General features: G+C 45.2%; 2 protein-coding genes across 6 annotated transcripts in view; one reads left to right on the top strand and one right to left on the bottom strand.

The window, feature by feature from the left end:
- Nucleotides 1-2,669: 2,669 nt before the first annotated feature.
- LOC310751538 (testis-specific serine/threonine-protein kinase 1-like) lies at nt 2,670-3,708 on the bottom strand. Its single transcript, XM_083590803.1, has one exon. It carries the CDS (start codon nt 3,585-3,587, stop codon nt 2,748-2,750), a length of 840 nt encoding a protein of 279 aa, XP_083446929.1. The 5' UTR covers nt 3,588-3,708; the 3' UTR covers nt 2,670-2,747.
- A 5,121-nt stretch (nt 3,709-8,829) lies between these two features.
- Nucleotides 8,830-25,194, top strand: part of DGCR2 (DiGeorge syndrome critical region gene 2) — a 58,761-nt gene continuing 42,396 nt past the window's right edge. For 3 of the 5 annotated variants that reach the window (XR_014542420.1, XM_083590280.1, XM_083590279.1), the window contains exon 1: nt 8,842-9,184. Coding sequence is in view for 4 of the 5 variants with exons in the window: in XM_083590280.1 (XP_083446406.1) it covers nt 9,106-9,184 (79 nt within the window). In the remaining variant the exon portion in view is untranslated. Of the gene's footprint in view, nt 9,185-25,194 lie in introns of all 5 variants that reach the window. The other 2 variants (XM_083590278.1, XM_083590277.1) reach the window with 2 other exon arrangements.

Below are 25,194 nucleotides of genomic sequence, written 5' to 3'. Positions count from 1 at the left end.
TACCTCTCCTGTTTTATGTTCTTAAAAGGTAAAGGTAAAGGACCCCTGACAGTTAAGTCCAGTCGCGAACGACTCTGGGGTTGCAGCACTCATCTTGCTTTACTGGCCGAGGGAGCCGACGTTTGTCCGCAGACAGTTTTTCCGGGTCATGTGGCCAGCAGGACTAAACCGCTTCTGGCGAAACCAGAGCAGTGCACGGAAACACCGTGTTCTTAAGAAAAGTTTAAGGATTTCATAACGTGTGATTCAGCCCTAAGCCTCTGTGCCTGGCCCCTTGGAACTCTCCCCAGGTGACACTCCTCTCTCCAGGCCACAACCCCTCACCGCCACTGCTTAAAACACCCAGGTGAGTTTGCCCACCTGGAAAAGTGCCCTTGAACTCTGATCACAGTCCTTGGTCTGCTGGATGGATGACAGAGAGGGGTTTGTGGAGAAACTTGCCTACAGTACGAATGGGGGGTGGGAGAGGATGCCTCCACTGCTTTTGCCTGAGACTCTGAAGAGCAGCTGCCAGCTAGAGCAGACAATATAGGGCTAGGTAGGCAAAGTACCTGACCTTTGATAAGGCAACTGTCTATGTGTGGTATGTAGCTTGGACTACTGCAATGCGCTCTACCTTTGAAGGTGACCCGGAAACTGCAAGTAATCCAGAATGCGGCAGCTAGACTGGTGACTGGGAGTGGCCTCCGAGACCATATAACACAGGACCTACATTGGCTCCCAGTACGTTTCCAAGCACAATTCAAAGTGTTGGTGCTGACCTTTAAAGCCCTAAATGGCCCAGTATACCTGAAGGAGCGTCTCCACCCTCATTGTTCAGCCCGGACACTGAGGTCCAGCTCCGAGGGCCTTCTGACAGTTCCCTCACTGTGAGAAGTGAGGTTAGAGGGGACCAGGCAGAGCGCCTTCTCGGTAGTGGTACCCGCCCTGTGGAACACCCTCCTGTCAGATGTCAAGGAAATAAACAACTACCTGAATTTTAGAAGACATCTGAAGGCAGCCCTGTATTGGGAAGTTTTTAATGTTTGATGTTTTGTTGTATTTTTAATATTCTGTTGGAAGCCACCCAGAGTGGCTAGGGAAACCCAGCCAGATATAAATAAAATAATAATAATAATAATAATAATAATAATTATTATTTATGTGTTATGTACCTGGAAACTGCTATTCCCAATATACTTGTTCCTTGCCTCCTGGCTAAGCACGAGGTGGCTGTCTCTCAAGGTCTATAGTAGAGGTAGGGAAGCTTTCTCAACCCAAGGGCCATGTTCCCTTCTGCGAAACCTTCTGAGGGCCACAACATTCCAGTGGCGGGCAGGGCCAGAGGGACAAGTGGGTGGAGCAACAAATGCACATTTTTTGCTACTGTCGTCTCACTGTTGCCCTTCTATTACAAGGCAAGGAGGAAGATAGGGACCAAACTAGACGGAGTTGGCTTTGATGCCCCCTACTGCTGACCTCCCTGCCTGCTGCCCCACATGTCCCAATGGGCACCAGCCACCACTAAATGGGTTTACTTATTTAGCTAACATTTATATACTGCTTGATTGTAATTCGCTGGCCTTTGACACTTAAGATGCATATTTTCCATCCTATTTTTGTGATTGCATTTTTTTTTTTTTGCAACAATAAGTTTTAAAGTTCTTTTTAAAGTTGCATTTTAAATTGTGGAATCCTGCCCCAGGCTCTTAGGATGAACGGCAGGTAATAAATTTTATTGTTATCCAAATCTGACTGCAATAAGATGAATTTGAACATTCAAATTAACAGAATAGGGCCAGCTAAAAAATATGGTAGTAGAAAGTTTAAAAAGGATGACCTTTGTGCATATAATAGCTCACAACCGTTCAGACCAGATGGTCTGAAAGGACTAGAATAGTTTAATCCACAGCCCATCTACCTGGCTGCAATTGGTGGAGGGGAGGGGAGGGGGAAGTAGAAAGTCCCCTCTCCTTTTCCAGAGCTGCTTCCATTGGCTCTGCTGGAACCAGCTGCATCATATGAAAGCAGCAACCCCCCCTCCGTTAGCTTCGCTGGAACCCACTGCTATTAATTCTTACCCTCCATTCTACCCGATCAATAGCTTAACTTCATTCTGTAACTGTTATGTACTGAGTTGAATAGGATCCAATATGCAGCAGTCTGATTGGTCCTAGAACAATAGGATTCAGAATGCAGCAGTCAGATTGGTCCTAGAACAATGCAGCAGTATGATTGGTCCGCAGGAGCCACCCAATCCAGCTCCAGATGGAAGTGAATCCACAATTGGCCTACAGGAGAATCCCGGAATTAGCCAATCACATGCAGCCCATTGTGTAAATAATGTATATAAAGCAGATACTTTGAGGGAACTTTCATTCCTCCTCCTCACCACTATGAGCTGAATAAAGAGCATGATATCCACGCTTGACTCCGAGTATATTTCAGTAACGCTAATGAAAGAGTTGGTAGCTGAAAGTGCTCATTTTTCTTCTACCCTCCCCATTCCCCTTTCCTTTGAAGCCTTATATCTTAGTACGCCAGCTGTTGTTTCTGGTGTGCTTTAGGAGAAAGCTGCTATAAGCAGAAATGTAAATAATGAAAACCTAAGTAGGAATGCACAAAGTAAACAAACAAACAACCATGTAAATAATATCCTGATCTCATAAGGAGAGCAGTGCAGTGGAGCGTACGGAAAAGGAATTCACATTTACTGTACTCTGCAAAAGCAAGATCGTTCATGTTTCCCCTTTACCAGCTAGCTACTCTTACAAGATGCGGGCCTTCAGGCGCTTCCCTTGCACCCAGGGGTGGTTCAAAACATCTTCGATCCGTAGTCGGTGGGAAACGTCAGGCTGCAGCATGCGGAAAATAAGGTCTTTGCATTCCATGCTCAGGGAATCTGGGAAGAGCACTCTGTGTTCCTTCTGCAGTCGCAGCATCCTCTTGACGTTGGAGTCATCATAGGGCATGTACCCAGAGACCATGACATACAGGATGACGCCCAAGCTCCACATGTCATAAATTTTGGGGTGGTAAGGGATGCCTTGGATGACCTCAGGAGCGGCATAAGCTGCCGAGCCACAGAAAGTCTGGCTGGGGATGATTTTCCCGCTCCCGTCCCGGAAGCACCGCTTGGAAAACCCAAAATCCGACAGCTTGACGTTCATCTCTTTGTCCAGGAGGACGTTGTCGCATTTCAGGTCCCTGTGGACCACGTCTAAATCGTGGCAATATTTGACGGCGCAGCACAGCTGGCGGAACATCCGGCAGGCAACTTCCTCTGGTAGACCATGGTTGCTCTTGATGAACTCCAAGAGGTCTCCCTGCACACAGAGCTCCATCACGATGTAAACTTTGCCGGACGTCTCAAAGATCTCGTAGATTTTGACGATGGAGCAGTGGTTCACCATCGACAAGATATCCAACTCCCGGGGGAGGAATTTTTCCAGGAACTCGTTTGGGACTTTCCTCCGGTCTGTGATTTTCACGGCCACGTTGAATTTCAGGCGCTCCGAGTAGGCGGATTTCACTTTGGCAAAGGAACTCTCACCCAGAGTATGCCCCAAAATATAACCTTTCTTCTTCAGCACAGCTGCATCATCCATGACGCAAAGGGTGGGAATACCCACCTCCCATCTGAGTGTAATTTAGTGGGGCATTTCTTCCAGCTGTGTGGTGGTCATCATTGGGGTGGGAGATTGGAGATACTGCCTGGTTTCTTAAGCACTGTTTTGAATACCTGATGTCATCAGCTGAGGTCATAAGGAGCATGAACATGTGATTCAGGGGCTTAAATGAAAATTGTACACTATCGTTGCCCATTGGCATCCCCAAACAATCTCAGCTAATTCCACGGGGCAGAATGTGCCTGCTAGATCAGACCAGAGACCCTTGTAGGACAGCATCCTATCTCCCATAGTGACCAACCGGATGCCTTTCGGAAGCCCAGAAACAGCTACCCATAACTCTGGATAATAAGCATGTAAGAATTCCAATGCTGACCTGTATTCGTCACAATCAGCATTGTATTCATTCTGCTGCAGTTTGTTTGTTTTTTTATAAATTTTTATTGATTTTCCAACATGAATTAAAACACTTTACAACTAACAATACATAAACAAACAAACATATAAACACGTATAATTTCATAACCTTTTTTTCTTAAGCCTTATTTCAACGACTTCCCCATACCTCCCTTTTCTGCATCCCTGTTTTAAACTTTTTCAGCAACCCCTAATTTCAATTACTTATGATTCAATTTCTTTGATCCTTTTTCTCTTACCCAATCATTTATCGCTGCAATTCTGTTTTACATTACCCATGACATTTTAGCACTCATTAATTTTACAACAGTTCTTAAGATAAACTTTAAATTTCTTCCAATCTTCTTCCACCGTCTCTTTTCCTTGGTCGCGGATTCTGCCAGTCATCTCAGCCAATCCCATATAGTCTATCACCTTCGTCTGCCACTCTTCCAGCGTGGGCAGTTCTTGTGTCTTCCAATACTTTGCTAAAAGAACTCTTGCTGCTGTCATTCTGCTGCAGTTTGAATTCCACCAAATACTATGTGTCTCATCTCACTAAAGGTAAAGGTACCCCTGCCCGTACGGGCCAGTCTTGACAGACTCTAGGGTTGTGCGCTCATCTCACTCTAGAGGCCGGGAGCCAGCGCTGTCCGCAGACACTTCCGGGTCACATGGCCAGCGTGACGAAGCTGCTCTGGCGAACCGGCACCAGAGCAGCACACGGAAACGCCGTTTACCTTCCCGCTATAAAGCGGTACCTATTTATCTACTTGCACTTAAGGGTGCTTTCGAATGAGCAGGTGTCTCAGCCACGTCTCTGAGAAATGCAAACCGCAACCAACCAAACAACCACTTTGTCGATCTTTGCCTCGGCGCTGGCAGGCAGCACTGGGGGTGTGGGCCTGACACCTGCGACTTAGATGTTTGATTCAAAAGGCAGGCAATACAAACTGGGAGAACGTCTGTGGATGCCTCTGTGGCGATCACAGAGGGTCCCCAGACGTTTCACCGCCTATTGATCCCTGTGCCACCACTTGATTTCTTGCTGCCACCACCCAGGCCCTACCTGGTACAATACTGAGTCCAGTCAGGGTTAAACTGGAACATAAACTTCTGTTTATTTATTGCAGTTTAACAAGCGTGTGGTTTCATAAACGGTATCGGTCAATTACAATCATGGGGTGCCTATCCAGACCTATAACTTCCGCTACCTGCTCTCACTCACTAAACCACCTCTCAATTATTTACTTGTCTTCCTAGTCTTTAACTGTTCCTGACTCAGCTTACTTCGCTACACTAACTCAACCTACCCACAGACTCTATCCCCATTCACTCCCATTCCAACCAACCACCCAACTCCCAACGAACTCCCCTTTCGCCCCGCCCAGAGCTGGTTTTATAGTCCCTCTGACTCCACCCCACTGGGTTCTGATTGGGTAATGAAATATACTCAGAGTCGAGAGTGGATTTCATGCTCTTTATTCAGCTCATAGTGGTGAGGAGGAGAAATGAAAGTTCCCCCAAAGTATCTGCTTTATATACATTATTTACACAATGGGCTGCACGTGATTGGCTAATTCCGGAATTCTCCTGTAGGCCAATCAGGTTGTGGATTCACTTCCATCTGGAGCTGGATTGGGTGGCTCCTACAGACCAATCATACTGCAGCATTGTTCTAGGACCAATCAGACTGCTGCATTCTGAATCCTATTGTTCTAGGACCAATCAGACTGCTGCATTTTGGATCTTATTCAACTCAGTACATAACAAGTAACCTGTTTAACTATTTCACCTCCAGCACTCTCATATCTTAACGTCACAGCCTCTACACTCTCTCTCTCTGACTCTCTGACTCTCATAAGAACATAAGAGGAGCTCTGCTGAATCAGGCCTGTGGTTCATCCCGTCCAATATCCTTGTTCTCATGGGGGCCAACCAGTTGCCTGTGGGAAGCCCCAACGCAGTACCCAAGCACAAGATCCCCCTCCCCTCCGGCAGTTTTCGGATCATATTGTTTCTGACAGTGAAGATGGAACATCCTGGCTAGTTGCCACTGGTACCCTTGTCCTCCATGGAGTTGTCTCTTTTAAAGCCATTCAAGTTGGTACCGTATTTTTCCGTGTATTAGATGAGGTTTTCTGACTCAAAAATCATGTCAAAAAACTGGGGTCGTCCTATACATGTGTGGAAGGTGACCGGATTAGGCACGGCAAAGGATTCTGGGGAACATCTCTTGGACCTCATGCTGTTTCATTGGCAGCAGTGGAATTACCACAATTTGTAGTAACTGCTTGTAGCGGAAGGTCCCCGGTTCAATCCCTGGCATTCACAGGTAGCATGGGGGGGGGAGAGATAAATTTGGTAATATGGTTCCCTGAACAAGGACAAAATTTGGCAGCCCTCTCCTAAATATTTCTTATTTTCACAATAATTCTTTTGGTACAGTTGCTTTTTCATGGATCTTCTAGTAGGTACCTGTGTAAATACAGTGGTACCTCGGGTTACATACACTTCAGGTTACAGACTCTGCTAACCCAGAAATAGTACCTCAGGTTAAGAACTTTACCTCAGGATGAGAACAGAAATCGCGCGGCAGCAGCGGGAGGCCCCATTAGCTAAAGTGGTACCTCAGGTTAAGAACAGTTTCAGGTTAAGAACGGACGTCCAGAACGAATTAAGTTCTTAACCCGAGGTACCACTGTATAGGTTGTTGTTATTTTGCACTGCCCTAAATCTGGCGCTGCAGCTGGAGCTGAAATCCTAGAGACTGTTGGTTTGTGAAGACAATACTAGGCTAGATTTTTGAGTCTTTATGAGACAGCTTCCTATGTCTTGCCAGGCTGCCCCAGGGCATATATACAGTATATAGGGTTTTATGCAACTACATTATACTCAGTAATTGTTCTATTTCCTATAATGGCAGCGGGTCTACTCTGAGTAGGGCTGTCATTGGATGCAACCCATATATTTTAAGAGCCGGGAGCCGTTTTCACAGCATTAAGCATGGGAAACTGTACAAAGTTTGGCTCAATTTATATCAATCATATGGAAATAAGCAAAGGAGAATTTCCCCCCCGTGTGGGAAGAGCAAGGAATCCTTCTACGAGTTAGAGGGAGGGAAAAGATTGGAAAATGCAATTGCATTTTATAAAGGCTCTGATGGCATGTTTAAATTGTAATTCGTTTTGTATTGTTTTTGCTTTGTTTTGCAGTAGGCTTGCTGTGCCGGGCAAGATATAAATTCAATACATAATAAGAAATAACAGTAAGATGGTTGACTGGGAGATAAAACCCACTTCCCCAAAACATCAGACTTTTTGCAATAAGGAAATGGGGAAATGCCCTGCAAAGTGTGGAGCAACACTTGCTTTGACGCAACGTTGTCTAACCCCCCCTTCCAACAAATCAGGGTGAATGCCCAACAAATAAAACATGCCATCTGGAAGGGCCCTGGGACTCTGTGAAACCCTTGGATGTTGTGAGCACCTGTTTGTAGAATTTCACAACCTCTCACCCCTGGTACCTTGCCTCTTGCAACAATCACCCATGCAGCTCATACACAGATTAAAAGCACTTTCCTCTCCCAGAATTTCCAGCAACTGGTATTAAAGAAGCATTATAGCTTCCAGCTATGGAGCCAGAGCATAGCCACCGTGGCTTCTAACCGCTGATAGCCTTTCCCTACATGAATCTGTCTAACCCTCTTTTAAAGCCATTCGAATTGGTGGCAGACGCTACATCAAGTGGGATTGAGTTCCATAGCTTAACTATGTGGCCCCCTGGAAGGTTGCCTACAATAGAATGCGGCCCTCAGGCTGGAAAAGGTCCCCCACCCCTGCTCTAATCACTGTGTTGTTGTTTAGTCGTTTAGTTGTGTCCGACTCTTCGTGACCCCCTGGACCAGAGCACGCCAGGCACTCCTGTCTTCCACTGCCTCCCGCAGCTTGGTCAAACTCATGTTGGTAGCTTCGAGAACACTGTCCAACCATCGCGTCCTCTGTCGTCCCCTTCTCCTTGTGCCCTCCATCTTTCCCAACATCAGCATCTTTTCCAGGGAGTCTTCTCTTCTCATGAGGTGGCCAAAGTATTGGAGCCTCAGCTTCAGGATCTGTCCTTCCAGTGAGCACTCAGGGCTGATTTCCTAAATAATGGATAGGTTTGATCTTCTTGCAGTCCATGGGACTCTCAAGAGTCTCCTCCAGCACCGTAATTTAAAAGCATCAATTCTTTGGCGATCAGCCTTCTTTATGGTCCAGCTTTCACTTCCATACATCACTACTGGGAAAACCATAGCTTTCACTATATGGACCTTTGTCGGCAAGGTGATGTCTCTGCTTTTTAAGATGCTGTCTAGGTTTGTCATTGCTTTTCTCCCAAGAAACAGGCGTCTCTTAATTTCGCGGCTGCTGTCACCATCTGCAGTGATCCAACCAAATTACTTTAGTACAATTTCTGTCTTCTCAAGTGATGTGCAATTTTTTTCGGAGATAGCATTGTTGGAATCTTTCGGGGAGTTGGAGAGATGACGTTTATAAGTGGTCCAAACAGCCGCACCCCAGCATACCTGGAAGGGATTAATCCCCGTTGAACTCAACGGCGCATCGCTTATGCATTGCAAACTCAGGGAGGCGCGCTCCCTCGATCGCGCATGCGTGTGGGCGGAGCCTCCTCGCTCCCCCCCCCCCGCCCCCCTGGCTCCTTCACAGCGAGAACTACGCGCCCCTCATTACCCCACGCGCCTATGCTGGTCGCTCCGCCTCCAAGTCCCCGCCCCCGCCTCCCTATTGGCTGCGAGGCGCGCGGCGGCGAAGGAGGGAGAGGGGGCGGCGCCTCAGGAGGAGCAGGGGAGACGCGGCCGCCATCTTGTGCGTGCAGCGATAGCCAGTCAGCCGAGCCAGGCGGGCTGAACGGCCCCAGCGCCTTGGCGAACTCTCCGGATTCCTCCCCCTCCCCGCCTCCCGCTTCGCTCCCGGGGCTGTGACGGAGAAGCGGAGGCCGCCTCCGCCTTTTATTGTTTTTATTTTTCCTTTCCCCTCACCGCCCCCCTCCCGCGGGGGGGTTTACGTTGCTGCGCTGGGGGAGGATGAACGGAGGATAAATGGTGCCCAAGGCAGACAGCGGCACCTTCCTCCTCCTCTTCCTCCTGGTACTTAGCATCACCGAGCCGTTGCGGCCAGGTACGGGGGCCGGGAAGGGACATGCGGGGAAGCGGGGGGCTCGGGGAGGGGGCTTGGAGGGGGGAAGTGCGCGCGCACACGCAAGGGTTAAAGGGGTGGTGGGCCCCATTTGCAGGTGGGGGGCGGCTCTGGGATGAGCCCTTAGGGAGAGACTTCAGGCCCCCTTGCGCAGGAGTTTGGATGTTGCTACGGATCCCCCAGGTGGTTTCCCTACCAGCACCTATGCATTTTATAAATAAGGGGAGGGGTCCCACTTGTAGGTGGGGGGGATCTGGGATGGGACCTTAAAGGGAGATTTCAAGCCCCCTTGCGCAGGAGTTTGGATGTTGCTAACGATCTCCCAGGTGGCTTCCCTATCTGCACCATTGCAGTTTATAAATAAGGGGACGGGTCCCACTTGTAGGGGGGGGGATCTGGGATGGGACCTTAGGGAGAGACTTCAGGCCCCCTTGCGCAGGAGTTTGGATGTTGCTACGGATCCCCCAGGTGGTTTCCCTACCAGCACCTATGCATTTTATAAATAAGGGGAGGGGTCCCACTTGTAGCTGGGGGGGGATCTGGGATGGGACCTTAAGGGGAGATTTCAAGCCCCCTTGCTCAGGAGTTTGGATGTTGCTAATGATCTCCCAGGTGGTTTCCCTATCTGCACCATTGCATTTTATAAATAAGGGGAGGGGTCCCACTTGCAGGTAGGGGTGCTCTGGGATGACACTTTAGGGAGAGATTTCAAGTCTCCTTGCGCAGGAGTTTGGGGGTTGCCAAGGAGCCGCCAGGTGGTTTCCCTACCAGCACCTGCACATTTTATAAATCTACAAGAGAGGTGGGGATTTAGGATACTGGGATAAGTTGGGTGTCTTGAGGGTTTGGCTTTTTAAATGGGAGATGGAGGTGGGGAGAGAGCGCTGCCAAAGAGTGGGGGGATGTGGCCCCACCTCCAGTTGGGAGGTGGTGGCTCTGGCGTTCAACCTCGGGGCCTTCCACCTTCTTGCACTGGAGTTTGGGAGCTCAAAAAGGAGCACCTCTTCCCAGGTGGTTTCCCTATATAGCACCTGTGTGGTTTTATAAGTAAGGGGATGTTTAGGGTGTGGGTTGTCTTTGGGGATCTGTCTGTGCGATGGGAGACTGAGGTCTTGTGTTTGTGGAGAGGGGGATGGGATTCCCCCTCCCTCATTGGAGTGGTGACAGTAGGAAAACCCTGGTGGTTCTCCAAGAATGTATCTGGGGTTGTAGAGTATTTCATAGGCCTTTGCAGTCAATAATTGAGATCGGAGAGGATAAGGGGCAGTAGGATCTGGAGATTTGTTACTACCTAGAATGAGGTGTGTGCACATTTGTATAGCCGAAGTCGGTTGTAAGATACGGAATTCAGATCTACTCAGGAATTGTGATGCACCGAGATCAGGAAGGGGTCCAAAAATGTCAGAGGGAGCTTAGTATATGGCACCAAGAAATGATGGGGTTGGGAGAACTTGATGACTCCTGCGGTTTACACTGGCATTAAAATCAAAACAAAAAACAAGCAGGTTGGGAAGAGAGAAATGATGGCACAGGCTAAAGTAAAAAGAGGAAGAGGAAAATAGTCACCTGTATGGAAGGAAATGGACGGGTGAAATGATGTGAAAAAACCTCTGAGCCTATGCATTTGGAGCATATGTGGAAGATGGGGAAAGAAAAAATGGTTTCCCAGTGGAATGTTGTAGTGCTGAATGATAGGACAAAATAATCCTGTCCTAGTTGCAGTGTCATTTTCTTATTAAGCCCTGCTGAACAGAAGGTGATCTCCACTTTGGAAACTTCTGTTGGACCTGGCTGATGGGGGTGGCAGTATCTAGGACCCTTTTCAGTACTTCACCTGTTGTGGGGCTGAGGGAAAAGCAGGATGCTTTCCACAGATTTTCCCTTTCAGTACTTGTTCCCCCCAAGATTTGTCTGCAGTTTGCAACGCAAGCCGAAATCTAGAAGTGTAGTTCTGCAGGTAAGTCAGGAGGAGGATATCGAACTCTGGCCATATTTGGAGTAGACCTATTGAAATTAGCAGGCTGAAGTTCATTAATTTCAATGGGTCTACTCTAAAGAAGAATGTTGGCTAATCACCCTTGGGTAGGAAAAAGGCCTGCTTTGTCTACCTGTCACTGTATACAGAAGCTACTTGGCAAAGGAATAATGGTGAGTGCATTGAGAACAGAGGGCTTTGTCTTGTGGTGGAGTTTTAATTGACTGATGGGACCTTTTCCCGTTGTTCTGTTTCATTTTTCTGTAGTGCAATTTGGCATTCTACATAGCTCTCAGAAAATGCGGCTGTTAAGTCCCCCCATCCCCCCCCCATCCAAAAAATTTGCACCTAGCTGTGGAGAAAATTATAATGTATGGATGAAATTAATGGTGCGCCTTTGCTTCTTGCTAAGTTACATTTATTTGGAAGGAGTCCTTATCAGGAAACAATCTGCAGAGGATATGATTTAGCATTTTCAAAGTAATATGACTAGAGTTACGTAAGTGGTCATTGTATGTGTGTGGTCAGGAGGAACTCCAGATTATATGGTCTTTTCAGAACTTGAACTTTTTTTAAAGTTAATCTTCTTCATGAAATGGTTTTGCCATGTTATATAACCTCATTGCATGCAGAATTTAACTGGGTTTTTCTGCCTTTGCTCTTATAAATAAGAATATTGCTGAGAACCTGAATGATGATCTCATAGAGCCTAGTAGTGGCTTGTTTGCTTAACTGCTGATGCACTCTATCTAGCATGGAGCATAACATTTAAGATTTAATCACAACAATAAAAACCTTTAGAACATGCACCAGTCTTTAGGTGGTTTGCTTTGGAAGAGGCTTGTTGCCGTAATATTATCAAGTTCTTCATAGTGTGTTCTTTGCCCTCTTTTTGTTTTTAAATAAGTTTAAAATTTGGCTGTAAAATACACTGAGCTGACAAGTGGAGCTTTTGTTGCTTGGAGCAATAGTTTCTTAAAATTGTCTCCTACATCTTTTCCATCCTACAACTTGGGATTATATCTGAATGTGGAAAGTGGAACTTTGAACTAGCAAAACTGCACGTATATGAGGGAGAACCATTCTTGCTGCTGAAGAGGCAAGCTGGTTTTTAAATAGGCAGTTGGTTTGCCTCTTCAGCGGTAGGAGAGGTGAAAATTAAAGCAACCTTTGCCTGCTCCCAGGGGTTTATCCATGTGCAGCATATATCTTTGTTAGATCATGGCCTGGGTCCTTAATTAGTATGTGTGAGTGATTTTAATGGTGATAAAATCGTTATTTAAATATAACTAGTGAAATAAAATGGAATATGTCGGTCTGAATTAATGAAGTCTGTTGCCTTTTAAGCATGGTAATACCTAAAGGAAGCAGCAGCAAAAGCAAAGACTTCTTTCATGTGTTTTCTGTAATTTATTATTTTCTCTGCTGCTTTGGTGCTTCCTAATAAACAGATTCTGTTATAAGTGGTTCTCTCTTCCCCGACCCCTCCTTTAAAGTACTTGTTATCAGTTTGGGTAGCTGTACAAATTGAGACCTTTTCCTCTGATCTGAGGATCTTGTGCTTTCAAGAGCATGTTCCTGCAAATTGTTCTTGGTGTTTTATTGTAGATACTGCATCAGCTTTATTGTATAACCATATCACAGAGACCTAGGGATTTTAAATTTCTGAAGGAGTTTCTTTTTACATTGCTTGGTCAGTGGTATCTTAACTTGGTGGCTTCTTGTTTCCTATTAAAATAAAGAGTGCCACCTTTTTTTGCTACTGATGAATGCTCATAGTTTTTTTAGTTTGCCATTTTAAGTGAATGCTAAGGTCCTCTATATGATGAAGTTGAGGGGTTGGTACGTGTTCTCTGTATGGTTCTGTTGAAAGCAGGGAAGGGGAACCTATTGTCCTTCAGACGCTGTCCATTGGCTGTGCTACATAGGGCTGCTGGAGTCCAGTGATGAAATCTAGAGCACCATGCATTCCCTATCCCTAATTTAAAGCCTTTAGTTCCACAGCACGGCAAAAATACTGCATCTGGCCACTGTATAAAATGGGTTGCGTTGCTCTGCTGTCACATTGAAGGCAGGACTCCTGTATTATTGCCACATCATGCTGTTCAAAAACAAATTGTCCAGCCTCTTCAAAACTTGATTGTTACCCAGTTGTTGATTTGCAGCTAACTTGTTTATGAATGACTTCAGTGTTCCATTTTGCAGAATCAAGAGCATCGTCATGCCCTTTCAGGTATCACTGTAGTGTAATAATTGAGCTTTCCCTACTGGGTTACACTGTGGTCCATTTTTTCACACATTGGTGGCCCTTGCTTAAGTCAGGCTCCAAGCAAATAACACTAGTGCAATCCTCCCTTTTCATTGTGCTTCAAACCAAGGTTTGCAGTTGTTCTAGTTTTTTTTGTTTTGTTCTGTGCCACAAGGTGTGCTGGCCTCCCTTGTGTGTGCTTTGCAAGTTTTTGGTTTTCAGCATAGCTGATTCAACCACACTGAGTCAGCCCATGAATTCTTCTAGCCCAGAACTCTTGACTAGCAGTGGCTCAGCAAGGACTGGGGTGCAGAGGCCCCATTCTGTTACCTAACACCACAGAATTACTCTAGTCCTTGTGTTAGGTGGTGCTGTCTTCCATGCTCCACTTTCTTATCTGTCGCCAGCTGATTGCTCACATCCTTTTTTCCTTGAAACCATGTGCACCTTTTAGGATGCTGCTTCCCAGAGAGCAAAGCGAGATGAGGAGGACAGGACTCCCTGGAGTGCCTGCGGTACAGGAACTTACTATTAACAAGGGAGTGAAGGGTAGGGTAATCATAATTAACATGCCGTCTTGAGCAGGTACGACAGCACTTTGTGGGATCTCACCCTGAGCCCCAGAACAATGATGTTGCGGGTGTACACCAGCATGTTTCTACCGGGAATGCCATGGCAATGTTTATATTTCCATAAGCATGGCCAAGGGCCAGTGGCAAAACCTTGAATTTGCATGCAGAAGGTCCCAAGTTCAATCCACAGTGGCATCTCCAGATAGTGTTGGGAGAGAACCCTGTCTGAAACCCCTGAAGTGCTGCTGCCAGCCAGTGTAGACAATACTGAGCTTAACATACCTGTGGTTTGATTCAGTCTAAGGCATATATAGGCCTCAGCTTCAGTACCTTGAAATTAAGTTTTACTCCTCCTTTGCCTGCATACACCCCCAAAATCTGCTATTTCACATCCACCCCCTTACTAGCAGTTCCTTTCAAGAGGACATTTTCTCCCCGCATCTAAAAAAAACACCTCTCCCTTCTTGCCTGCTTAAATTGTCCCTTTTCATTCCAACCAGAATTCTATTCCTGAGCTGAGCCCTGATATGTATTTACAGCCCCAGGTACAGAATGTACCCTCTTCTTTCCCTTCATCAAAAAATGTCCATTCCAGGTCCTCCCCCCCCCCCCCACTTTTTATTTGCTAAACACAGATGCAGCCAAGTTCCTCTCAAAAACACAGGCTTTTGAGGAAGAGCAGGAGCTGCTTGGTAAGAACTTTGGTTTCCTGTTCTGTTGCTCAGTGGCTGGGAGAAGGAAGTCAGCAGCTACTCTTTGGCTGTGTTGCAGGTCATGGTATGTGAAGAACCTTGACTTAGCAAACCATACTGTGCATGGCCCACATGCCAGTGCATAGCCCAGTGTTTTTGCTTTGCTTCTCCCTTTGCTCAAGTGAGTGAAAAACAAACCAAGAAGATGATAGCTTAGCATTATGGCTTAAGCCCAGGATCGTGGCTTTTTTTTACCTTGACAAACCAAGATTTGTAAGCCAACAACAAACAGTGTTTAAAGCTGGCTAGCCATCCTGTTTTATGGGCATAATATGAAGTTATCTCCTTCCTGGTTTGTTTACCAGCTCATCACAGGTAGGGGCTTCATGCAGGCAGTGTTCAAAACTCACATTGTTCTAGGCGCATTTTGCGGTGGAATTTCATTAGCGTGAGCAGTTTCTGAACTCTGGGCGCAGTACTGCGCCTAGGTTTTCAGATTAGAACTGCAGAATGGAAGGAAAGGAGAACCTTTCTCTCTCTCCCCCCCCCCCCCCACTTCCAGCTACTCTATGAAGACTGGAGAAGGGACCCTCTTAAGAATATTACCGGGGTGGGCAGGAGAAGGACTAGACTATGTGAAAGTATTTTAGCTGCAGTTAATTCATTTTCAACTCTGTATTCTTGTTATAAAAAAAGCGTGCCTAGACATTCTGTTGTTGCTCCTATAACTTAGGTTTAAGGTGCCATTGAGCTGCTAGCTTTCATATCTCAGTTTCTAACACTGTGTGCATGGGGTATCGTTTAAGCCAAGATTCTTTACTTTGCATAACAGTCATACCTCTTGTTACGTATGCTTCAGGTTAAGTCTTTTCAGGTTGCGTCCCGTGGCAACCCGGAAGTACCGGAAAGGGTTACTTCTGGGTTTTACTGCTCGTGCATGCGCAGATGCGCAAAATGATGTCACATGCATGCGCAGATGTGGCAAATCGCGACCCGCGCGTGCGCAGAAGCAGGTTGCGTTCCTTTCAGGTTGCGAACGGGGCTCCGGAACGGATCCCATTCGCAACCAGAGGTACCACTGTACTTACAAATGTGGAATTTACCTGTGAGCCAAGGAAGGGAAGCAGATCTGCTGAGGTGTGGAGGTGAGAAGCAATAAGATATCACTAGAAGGGTGATTTAAAAATAGTGAACAGGCAGTGTTAGAAACAGAGATATGATAGCTAGGAGTTAGATGGCACCTTCAACCTAGGTTATGGGTGCAACAATGGAATATTTAGGCCTGGCTTTTTATAAGAATACAAAGCTGTAAATGAATGAACCTCAGCTAAAATATTATGTTCATTTTTCACATGGTCTAGTCCTTCCCCTGTCCACCCCCCTAATATTCTTAAGAGGGTCTCTTCTCCAGTCTTCAGAGAGTAGCTGGAAGTGGAGACGCAGAAGAAGGCCCTTTCCTTCCACTATGCAGTTTTAATCTGAAATCTTAGGCGCAGTCCTGTGCCCTGATCTCAGAAACTGCTCGCGCTAATGAAATTACCTGTTGCAATATGCACCTGGAACAATTGGAGTTTCGAACACTGTGACCGGGGCACTTTCCCTCACACTGCCCTCTTTTGCGCTCATACATTTGATGACAGTAGGGAGGTGAGAAATTGGGAAGTGATTGAGAGAGGGAGACCCAGGTGAGAGCTGGGAGATAAGGCTACCACAATGTTTGCAAGTTAATTGTGGTGAGCTTCTGGGAATAGCAACCCCGTTCCCAATTTTGTGTGCTGCCATTTTATTTCTTTATTGGAGATTATTCTCTCCCCCGTTCAGTTTTGAGCTGTTTTATTGTGTTGGCTTATTTGTACCATTTTTGTATGGATTTATTTTCTGTACCTACTGACATTATGATTGTTTCTAATTTTTCTTAATACGCATTTTAATTGTTACAGTTATTATGGTTCATTTGGTATGTTGGGAGCCACTTTGTGCACCATTGTGGAAAAGTGGCATACTAATAAACAGATGATGATGAGGATGATAGCAGAGGCGTGCCTCATCTCCCAACTTTCTCTGTTCTTCCTTCTTAGCTCATGCGCTGTGTGCAAGTTGAGACTTCACTGCCACAAACATAATTTTTAAAATACTGACCAGCTAGTTGAGCTTTGCTGAGCTGTTCCCAGCGACTGACTCTCCATTTCAGTGACCTGCAACTTGGAGCTTGCCAGCCCTAAGGGATAGATCAAGACTGTTTGTCTTGCTCCTAGTACTTCCTTCAGGAAGTGCCTATGAGATAACATTTAAAACTATATAATTAGAGAAACATCAGTACTTCCCTCGCTTGGTGTAATGAGGCCGAAGATGCAGGAAAGTGCTACAAAGCTGCTTAGAAGTAAGCTGTATTCCAAAATATTTGGAAAACCAAGGGGCAATTACGGAAGGCCATGTAATTAGAACACTTCCTCCCCTTAAATTCAGATTTCTTTTGGGATTTTCTAGAGAGAATAATTTTTATAGAGTGAAGATTTTTTTTTTAATTAAAGGACTGTATTATTAAGGTTTCTATCTTGCTTTATGTTCCGATTATGGCTACTATGTAGTGCGTAATACTGTTCTCAAATCTTTATGAATGTAATAATCGCTATGCAGCATGAGGCTTAGGCCTGAACTTGTATCCTGTGACTCTGTTTCTGCCAGTCAAGTAATCCCTTTTAGCTTTTCAGTAAATCTGTGCTAGTCTCGTTCCCATATTACTATATGCTTATATTTACTCCCCATGGGATTGGTGCCCTTCTTATTCTCCCCTGTCATGCAAAGGTACCAGATGTACAGAACAGACTCGCTTGTGTTGGTCTCCATTTGACTCGATGGCTATGAACGCGGGATCCTCACATTCAGCAGCTACCATTTAGTTGTAGGAGTTCCTTTTATACAAATGGAGCTGCATGCATATCACTCATGCTTGGAATTGGCAGTGTTGACAGTGCTGCTTTGCTTGCTTTGGATATGCAGACCTAATCCAGGTTCCTTTTTCTCCTTATCCCTGTAGGAAGCTGCCTTTTATTGAGGCAAGCCATTGTCTAGCTCAGCATTGCCTACATGGACTGGCACTAGTGGTTCAGAATCTCCCTGCAATACCCCCCCAAACTACTAATCACAATGGCTACCCTCTGTGCTTGAAATTTGCCATGCACATTTTGCACCTGGCTAACAGCCACTTGGGACGTGGGTGGCGCTGTGGGTTAAACCACAGAGCCTAGGACTTGCTGATCAGAAGGTCAGCGGTTCGAATCCCCGCCACGGAGTGAGCTCCCATTGCTCGGTCCCTGCTCCTGCCAACCTAGCAGTTCGAAAGCACGTCAAAGTGCAAGTAGATTAATAGGTACCACTCTGGTGGGAGGGTAAATGGCGTTTCCGTGCGCTGCTCTGGTTTGCCAGAAGTGGCTTAGTAATGCTGGTAATCACATTACCTGTGACTGGACCTAACGGTCAGGGGTCCCTTTACCTTTACGCATACCAGCCGCTTGCGACCAAATGCAGATGCCCAGGCACCAGGATGGTGCCTGATGTCTCTATCATCTGGAGGTGCATGCCTGGGGATCCTTGGAACTTCTCTTTTTTCGCACATTTGCAACACATCCTGTGGAATTCTATCCATTATATCCACACAATCGGAGCGAATAACCGAAGAATTAGGTTGGAAAATACGACTTTTGAGCGGTCTGGCCCCCAAATGGCAACTAGACATTCTGTTCTGACTGTAACCCTGGTTTTAAAGAGCCATTTGGTACTCAGCTTGTATATCTAAGTTTCTAACACTGGTTGCCCTCTGCCTCCAGTAATGCTTCTGAATGCCAGTTGCTTGAAATGGCAGGGGGAGAGAGTGCTCTTGTGTTTGCAGGTTTCCCACAGCCATCTGGTTAGTCATTGTGAGAACAGGATGCTGGACTAGATGGGCCATTGGCCTGATCCGGCAGTCTCCTCTCAGGTTCTTATGAGATGCCAGGGCGTGCACCTGTGACCTTATACACAAAAAGCATGTGCTCCACCACTGAATCTACAGCCCTTCCCCTAAGTCAGGTGATGGATGCTATAAAAACCAATATTACCAGCTGTGTGTTTGTCTAGTGTTTGCATGTCTAAGCTTGCATGTACACCTTGCTCCTGCCCTGTGTGGATCGAGGCCAACCATTGTTCATCATGACATCATTTTATTACATAGTTTAAATATAAGCACTCAAACATCACTGCTTACGTGTGTGATAGCAGCAGAGAAACTGACCAATCCTGCCCTTGCCAAGCTGGTGTAGTGTTAGAAACTCAAATATATAAGCTAGGCCCCAAATGACTCTTGTGTATTTTGCAGCCTTTTAGTCTTGCTGTTCAGAATTTTTATCCGTGTCTGTTTGTCTCTGCCAGCCAAAGATAACCCTGTGGTGGGGTGCATACTCCGTGTCTGCCAAAAGGTGCAGGGTCAATCCATCACTTCTTCTTTCTGAAGCTTTGGAAAGCTGTTGACAGTCAGTGTGGAGGAAGGCAGTATTGAGCAGTAGGTAGAGAGCTTTTCAGTTTTCCTGTATCTGATCCAGTGATCTCTCTGGTCCACGAAAACGTGCCATAGTGTATATTCTAGTCTTTAAAGGTGCCACAAGAATTTTATTGGTGTATTTTGAGGATGACCTCCATTTCTTATGCTAATTGACATTGGCTTTAGCTAGTTTCTATAAGAGAGAAGCCTACCGTTTCCTTGTTGAAGGTTCTAGTTGTAAGAGTAATATGGCTTGAGAACACTAAAAAGTTTGATTGAAAGCCTGAAATGATCACGGCAAATCCTATTTTATCATAGAATTTCAACATAGGGAGGAATCCTGAGGGTCCTCTAATCCTACCCCCTGCAATGCAGTTGGATTGTGTAGAACTTTGATTCAGATTATTGCAGCTCAGGGCAATTGTAATGCTTTAATATTTTTCAGAAACCTGTTATTGTTCAGTGAGGATTTCACACAGGCTAGCTTTTTAGAATATTAATCTTATCAACAGTCAGCAAGACCAGCAGACTGTTATGTGGGGTCACTGGGCATTTTTAGCAGGCTCTTAACCAAAGTTTCTTAATAGCTTCTCCCCACAAGATGGAATAATCAAGGTTACCTGGAGGAAATTTAATATTGTTAAAATCTTGTGTCTCGGCTAATCAACATTAGCTATGAGGCTTACCACTGCTGGTATAATTAAAAATTGATTTGAATCTTGTTTTCTCATTAACCGGGATAGACTTTGATTCCCGTTTAATGGAGTTGTACAGTTTAAGATATGAAGGGGCACCACAAACACCGACTTGTTTTATTGCCCATCTCTTATGTGTGGTTGCAACCAATCTCCTGCAGGTTCTGGGGTGCCCAGAAGGATTGGGAGATGGTCAGGGCTGTCTGTCAGTTGTGTCATAAATTTAGATGTTGAAGCATCAATATGATTTTCTACTGCTGCTTCTTATATCTTCTACATTTTTTAAAGCAGGTGAGACCTGTGGGGTAGAATCTGCGGGGTGCCAGAGGTTAGGGGGCATTTGCTTCTGGAGAGCTGGCAGCAAATATGTGGATTCTTGGCGTAGTGGCCTTCTTCCTCATCCGTTTAAATTATCTAAACTTGTATTCTACTATCCAGTATTGTTGATTTTAAAAGAGCTATTTTAAACTGCTTATTTGAATTTGGCCTGTTTGAATAAAGTGCCTTTCCAAAACTGGCGGCTTTCACTTATTTGAAGAATGCTTATAGTCATAGAATTGTAGAGCTGGAAGTAGTTCAGTCCTCTGCAATGCAGGAATCTTTCGCCCAATGTGGGGCTCAACCCCACCACGAACCTGAGCTTCTCATACTCTACCAACAGATTAGCTGTTGTATGTAGGGAAAGGAAAGTCAGTAGAAGCCAAATTGGGCTAGCTTTGCCTAGCTATGGAAGGGAATGCTCCCTTGGAGAATACCATATTTTTCGCTCTATAAAATGCACCAGGCCACAAGAGGAGGAAAGTTTTTGGAGGAGGAAAACAAGAAAAAAAATATTCTGAATCTCAGAAGCCAGAACAGCAAGAGGGATCGCTGCGCAGTGAAAGCAGCAATCCCTCTTGCTGTTCTGGCTTCTGGGATAGCTGCGCAGCCTGCATTCGCTCCATAAGACGCACACACATTTCCCCTTACTTTTTAGGAGGGAAAAGGTGAGTCTTATAGAGCAAAAAATACAGTAACATCCTACTTTCCCATTTTGTGGGACTTTGGAAAATGCCAAATTTAGCTTTGAAGTGGTGGGATTCTAAACTGGAAGAAGAGGATTTTCTATCACCTGAAGATGTGACTTTATTCCCTGTGGGAATGTTCCCGCCAACTGCTAGGTAAAGCAATTCAATTTGGCTTCTGTTGACTTTTTGCCTAGCCTACCACCTGAAATTAAATCCCCCCTCTTCCTAATATAAAGGACTCCCTCAGATCTATTGATTCCTGTTTCCCACCTACCAAGGAACCAGTCTGTTTTGCCTGGGGCTGGAGACAGTCTTGGGTAACAGCCAGGTCTTGGTTTTTTTCCGAGATTAGGAATCAGCCATTGCTAAGCTCCTTGTTCCCAGCAGGCCTTTACTGCAACTTGATACTAGCATCTAAAAGAGCCTTTTTTTGAATGTCTGCTTCTTCCTCTCGTATTCCATCTTCTTCCCCCATTCTATCTTGGGCCTGTGGACCGCATGACCATGGCTTTAGCATCAGCAAAATCCCCACCCCTCCGCAATTGCTCTGTTTATCATCTAACCTGATATTGTTTCCTGAACAGTTTTATGGAAAAAAAACAACCCCATTGTTTCAGAAAAATGGTCACCTAATGAATGGTTACAATATCAGTCAAATTGGGTGGTTTCAAAATGGTAACTATCTTAATTCCAGGTGACTTCCCCTAGGAATCATATGTACTAATCTGACTCCATACAGACATTATTCTAAACTGGTTTGGAGGTTTGGGCTCACATGCTCCTTCCTCCATAGTTTGGTGATGCATCCAGATGTGTAAACCTTGACTTGCTCAAGCCATAGTTCGCCCAGAAACAAAGATCCCAAGTCGCTGTTTGCAGGGAAGTTGTAGTTTACTGCATTTGGATGCATCGACAAAACATAGTGTACTGTACACTAACCAGAAACTGAAGCTGCTAATTTCACCCGCTTGTGCGCAGATGAAGGTGGACAACGATGAGGAACATGTGATAATAAGATTTGCTGTTGTTCATTACTAATTATGAATGCAGCCCCGCCTCTTTCTAAAGTGGGGTAGATGGTATAGTTAATTAAAGTACACATAATAATTCAACATGCCAAATGAGATTTAGTGCACTGGAAAAGTTCCTGATTCAATTCTTTATTTTCTGGAGAAGCCACATAGCTGTCTACTAAAAGTAGCTCATTGAACAGGGACATGAAGAATTTTGTGTCAGCTAATTACAGAATCTTTTTAGGTTCCAGTAGCTGGTGCTGAATCCTGAATTGAAAGGAAAAGAACATTTAATACTATTTTTGGCAACATTTTTTTTGCTTCTGTTGCACTTTTTTTTTGTACATTAGAATCTTATTAAACTTTATCCCATTGCCTGATATGATGCGACAGCATAGCAGAAGTACCCAACCAGTTTCTACACGTGGCAAAAGATGTGAATTTGTGAATCCAGAATAAAGCAAATTCAAGCTTCCAGGAAAATATTTCAGCCCTTTCTCTAAGTGACATGTTGCTTTCTTCATATTTATTTACCTACTTGATTTATATAGCAGAAGTACTCTAGGAAGGCAGGGTGGTGTAGTGGTTAGAGTGTCGGACTAGGACCTGGGAGATCAGCATTCAAATCTGCACTTAGTCATGAAGCTCACTGTTTGATCTTGGGCCAGTTGCAGCCTCTTAACCTACCTCACAGGGTTGTTGTGGGGATTAACTGAACCATGTATTCCTTGGAGCAAACAATGGGAAATAAATGCAAAAGATAAGTGCTTCTTCTAACCTGCTTAAGAAAGCTGGAGGGGTCAGCCAGATGGAGATGTCTGTTGCCAGCCGGGCATATAGAGATCTCCACATGGCAGTGTTCAAAATTAGCCAGGTGCCAGACATGTTTTGAAACTGGCATGGGCCCAATGGCAACCATGTGGAAATCTCTGGATGCAAGGTTGATAACTCGGGAAGACTAAAGAGAAGGATCATAGAATCATAGAATCACTTAGAGAAGGATTTGAAATGTTTCCCTTGAAGCTTGAATTTGTTTTATTCTGGGTTGCATTATTTGATGTTTTAATGTAAACTGCTTTGAGATTTCTTCTTTAAAATATGGTTGCAATTGGACCCATGCCAGTTGCAAAACGTGCTTAGGGAATTTTGAATATGGCTCTCCCCGTGTATTTGCAAGGGGGTAGTGTTCCTGTTGCAATCCAACTTGGATCAGGCCGTGGCCCCGCAGCTGAAGACAAGTGAGCTAGACTGGCAAGTGGTCTGATTCAGTATAAACCTGCTTCCTAAGAAATGTCTAAGCAAATGCCAGTGAAGGATTGCAGCGAGCCTCAGCCGCATTGTGAGAGGTTCTGTGCAAATGTAATTAAATGATTCGTCATAGATGTCAAAGAGCTGCTCCCTGTGAAGTGGTCCTGAGTGTATTGGCTGTTGTGTTCCAAGTGCGAAATGGGCCCTGGCTGAGCAGACTTGGATGGCTGCCTGGGCAGCTTTGTCCTGACCACCCACACTGCGAATCTTGATTGGCCCAGGAGGCACGTCTTAACTTGGCATCATTTCTTCTCATTCTCTCAAGTAGTGATAGAAGAAGGCACACACCATCCTTTTTGCGTATTTTAGTCTATAACAGAGCTGGTCTCGCTCCTAGTGCCAAGCACATTTGGCTACGAAGTGATATAATCCGGTAGAGCAGAGGTGGGAGACCTTTTCAGCTTGGGATCTGCGTTCCCATTTGGGCAACCTTGGGGCCACATGCCAGTGTTGGGCATGGCTAGAGGGGGAAATGGGTGGAGCACAGAATGTACTATTGATCTCTGCACGGTAGATGGTATCTGCATAATCATGCACCACTCCATCCTCCATATAGGCAAGCAAGAGGCATGATCAACGAGGTATTCCAGCCTGGCAAAAACATTCAGTGGCAAAGCAGGGCAGCGAGGGATGTGGCCTGGGGAGTGTTTTGAGGGCCACATAGGTCTGGAGGGCCACATTTGGACCTGGGGTTCCCCACCCCTGAGCTGAAACCGAAGATGATGAATGCCGGACCTAAGCTTCCTCTGTGCTTGAACAGTAGCAGCGTGCCTGGGTAGGGGAGCATGTGAATATTTTGCAGCTTTTTTATTATTGGAATCTGGGTTTCTCCAATCTTGGATAGCCTGCAAGAGCAAGAAAACTTGGCTGAGATCATGCATGTTATTTTTGTCGTCCCCCGTTCCCCCAGCGCTGAGTCTGCAAGTGAAGCTGAAGCTCCTTGATTTCCGCTGAGCATCAACAGTTTTTAAGGGGCAGCAACTCCATTTATTTAATTAATGAAAAAAGGCTATAAAATGTACGCGGTTTGATTCACGTTACGGCAAATGTGCATAATCTAGCTGAGGCACTCTCAACCTGGTACTCTCCTGGTGCTTTGGACTGTAATTTCCATCACCTGCCTGCCTGCCTAGCTGTGTTGACTGAGACTGATGGGAACTGAAGTCCAAAACATCCAGAGGGCACCAAGTTGGGGATGGCTGAGCTAGTCTATTTTGAATAGTAGGAGACTTTCAGTGGTGGAATGTTATTTTGGCAACGTTTATATCAGTGCATGTAAATTTGTTCTTATCGTATCTGCAAAGGATGGTTCCTTAGGCTCAGTGGTTGTATCTACAAATGGTCCTATGCTAGTGTTTACTACTTTCATTGATAAAGCAATGTAGGAGAGCATTGTATGCACAACTGTTTTAAAATACCAATCTGAATATTTATTAAATAAGGTATAAACTTAAGTAGACCAGTAAGCCATTAAACATACCAAATATCCTAGGCTCATTCAAAGCAAAGATGTGATCCAATGGGTAACATGCCTTCTATACTTCAGGCTATTATGCTCTTTAATATCACAGTCCAAGTATATTCTCATATATATATATATATATATATATATATATATATATCTATCTATCTAAATGTAAGGCTGTCATCATGCAGTCCCTGTTGGAGGATTTATAGCACTGCATCACAATACTGGATCTGCATGATGTTAGGATGAGGAAGGGGAGCAAAACAGAAGGCAGGTTGCACAGCGGTGTATAGGAGGAGGGATGGCAGAGGGTTGGTCATCTGAGCAATAAGAGGTACAGTGTCTGCTTAGCGTTAGTATATCTGTGCATGTGTTTCATTTTCTTATGAGCAACGCGTCTGCATTAGTGACAAGGCAGGATGGTCCATTCAGCTGATTTTGGACTTACAGTACAGAAATGGGTGGAAGTTAATACTACAGAATATCTAATTTGTCTGG

The sequence above is a fragment of the Podarcis filfolensis genome, assembly GCF_964270895.1.
Source record: "Podarcis filfolensis genome assembly, chromosome: 16".
NCBI classification, from domain to species: domain Eukaryota; kingdom Metazoa; phylum Chordata; class Lepidosauria; order Squamata; family Lacertidae; genus Podarcis; species Podarcis filfolensis.
The sequence above is the reverse complement of the archived record's forward strand: the minus strand, read 5'-3'. Positions and strand labels throughout refer to the sequence as shown.